The sequence below is a fragment of the Brassica oleracea genome, chromosome C9, assembly GCF_000695525.1.
Source record: "Brassica oleracea var. oleracea cultivar TO1000 chromosome C9, BOL, whole genome shotgun sequence".
Taxonomy (NCBI): domain Eukaryota; kingdom Viridiplantae; phylum Streptophyta; class Magnoliopsida; order Brassicales; family Brassicaceae; genus Brassica; species Brassica oleracea.
The window spans coordinates 38,014,886-38,017,352 of NC_027756.1; the positions used below are offsets into that span (position 1 = coordinate 38,014,886).

Consider the following 2,467-nt stretch of genomic DNA (forward strand, 5'->3'; position numbering starts at 1 on the left):
TTTTGGGATTCCAGCTGAGCAAGGATAGTGACATTCTCAGAAAGGATAGTGGCGTTCTGCTCCTCCAATGCCACAATCCGTTCATCTTTGTTCTGTAGCTGCTCCAGAATCATGGGATCGGTATACAGAACTTGCGAAGAAGACGCCGGATACAAAGAAGCACGGCGGACCAACCCAACTAAACGTCCTCATTTCCTTTTAGGAACCGCCTACAAAAATATTTAAAGTTAGTAAACTACATTATAAAATAAATATATTAATACAAAAATTACCTTTTCGACCATCCCATTTATTTGCAATCGGAACATGTTGGTTGAAGCTCCCGTAGAATCGCCGTCATCAGAGAGAGGCTGAGAAGATAGAAGATCTTCTTTTTAAGTTTCCACCAAGTCAACGACGGATCTGATCACGGCGTCCTGAATTTGACCCGTCTTCTTGTTAGTGTGAGCCTCCTTAATAAGTTGAAGACGATCAACGGGATTACCGTCATTTGCTTCAATCTAAAAAACAGTCATTAGCCAAATAATATATAAAAATATTTATTTAAATAAATATAAAGATAAAAAAATAGAACTTACAAGTTGATCCTCCTTAGAAGACATAGAGCAAGCGCCGAGGTTGTGCACATACATACCTTTTTCGCCACGATCGCTCTTCTGGTTCTTGGAGTTATTAAGAGACGTCGCTGCAGTGTCGTTCTTCTCCCAATGGACTATCAACTGCTCCCAAACCGTCCCGTTGATGTACCGTGGCCTCTTGTTCTTCTGCCATACTGTCTTCCAAGCGTTGATCTGCTTCGTATAAGAGTCCATGGCCTTTTCGTTGAATTTCTGACGGACTGTTTCCGTGAGACCGGACTCCCAAGTGAACTCTTGCTACAAAACACACATAATTTAATTAGTAGATATACATAAAAAAAATTGAAAAATGCTTTAAAAAAAACTGAAGAGTTACCGCAAACTGACGAAACCACAACTCCCGGTCGTCGCGAGGAATCACACTCCACTTCGAATATCCGGTATGGAGCATGGAATACATCATATTGTTGATGCTCCTGCTAATGCCATTGCTCGACTTGTCAAACCTTTAAAAAAAATGCATGTTAGAAAGTTAATTAATGGAAAAATACTACAAATAAAATAAAAATACTAACCAAGTTGTATGTCCCGGTCGTGGGTTGGGATGGAGAACCGGGAGATGCTCTCGACCTGGTTGCTGAACCAATTGTTGAACTGACATGACCTCCGGATCCTCCTGAGCAGCTGGAGCGGGAACATATGGAGCGGAAGCGGGAACATATGTGGGAACCGAGTTTTGTTCGTGAGATGATCCCGATGGACGGGAACTGCTTCGTAAGATGATCCCGATGGACGGGAACTGCTTGCCGAACTACCTCGGCCGCCACGGGGTGCAGAACGACGGGATGCGGAATTGCGTGCTTCCTCGGACCTAAAAATAAATGTTAATACATCAAAAGATTGTTAAATATAGTTTAAAAATGATTTTCTATTTAAAATGTTTTAATTTATATATTTAAATTTAATTATTTAATATGTTTTAATTTATATATTTAAATCTAAAAATGATTTATATATATATGTATGTATAAAAAATTATAAATGTTTTAAATAAACTATAAATATAAAAATGGTTGTTAAATATATTAAAAATTATTTTTACGTTTTTAATATAAAAAATTATAAATATAGAACAGGTTGTTAAATATATAAAAAAATATATATACGTTTTTATCTATATAAAAAAATATAGAATCGTTTTTTCTAAAAAAAAATATTTATAAAACGTTTATAAATATAGAAAAGGTTGTTAAATATATATAAAACTTTTAAAAAACGTTTTATTATATATAATATATTACTGGAAACCCCAAAAACAATTTTAAAAATAAAAAAACGTTTTCAATCCAATAAAAATTAAAACAACAATCCAAACAACAATCCTAACTAATAGATCATAAACTATCCATTCAATCTTAAAGTTTTCAATCAAACGACTTTAAATCCTAAGATCTAACTATCCTAAGATCTAACTTCCTAACCCCTAAAAATTTGAAATACACAAAGGTTTTATAGAATCTTACATGATTTGTGGAGTGGGGAAGAGATCTGACGGTGGGAAGAGAATCGCCGGAGATGGGAGCTCGTAAATCGCCGGAGATGGGAGCTCGCAAATCGCCGGAGTCGCCGTCAAAGAGAGAGAAATCGGAGAGAGTTTAGAGAGAGAGGCGGAAATGACGAAGAAGGAAGTGTCTAGGGTTTTTATCTTTAATGATTCCGACGGACACGTATCCGTCGGAATTTCGTCGGAATCATTAAATATATATGTAGGAAAATTTTCACGCGGTTTCTTTTTCCCGGGTAATTTGATATTCCGATGGGTTTCCGATGGAATTAGTAATATCGTCGGAATTTCTTCGGATATTAAATCCGTCAGAAAGTCGTCGGTA

The 2,467-nt window shown here is 36.2% G+C and overlaps 1 protein-coding gene across 1 annotated transcript in view; it reads right to left on the reverse strand.

Annotated features, from left to right (window-relative positions):
* Positions 1 to 374: 374 nt before the first annotated feature.
* Positions 375 to 2,467, reverse strand: part of LOC106314941 — a 4,515-nt gene continuing 2,422 nt past the window's right edge. Inside the window, exons 5-8 of the mRNA XM_013752734.1 lie at positions 1,394 to 1,449; positions 955 to 1,084; positions 579 to 875; positions 375 to 500 (exon numbers count right to left, since the gene is read on the reverse strand). Of these exons, the coding sequence (XP_013608188.1) occupies positions 375 to 500; positions 579 to 875; positions 955 to 1,084; positions 1,394 to 1,449 (609 nt within the window). The remainder of the gene's footprint in view (positions 501 to 578; positions 876 to 954; positions 1,085 to 1,393; positions 1,450 to 2,467) is intronic.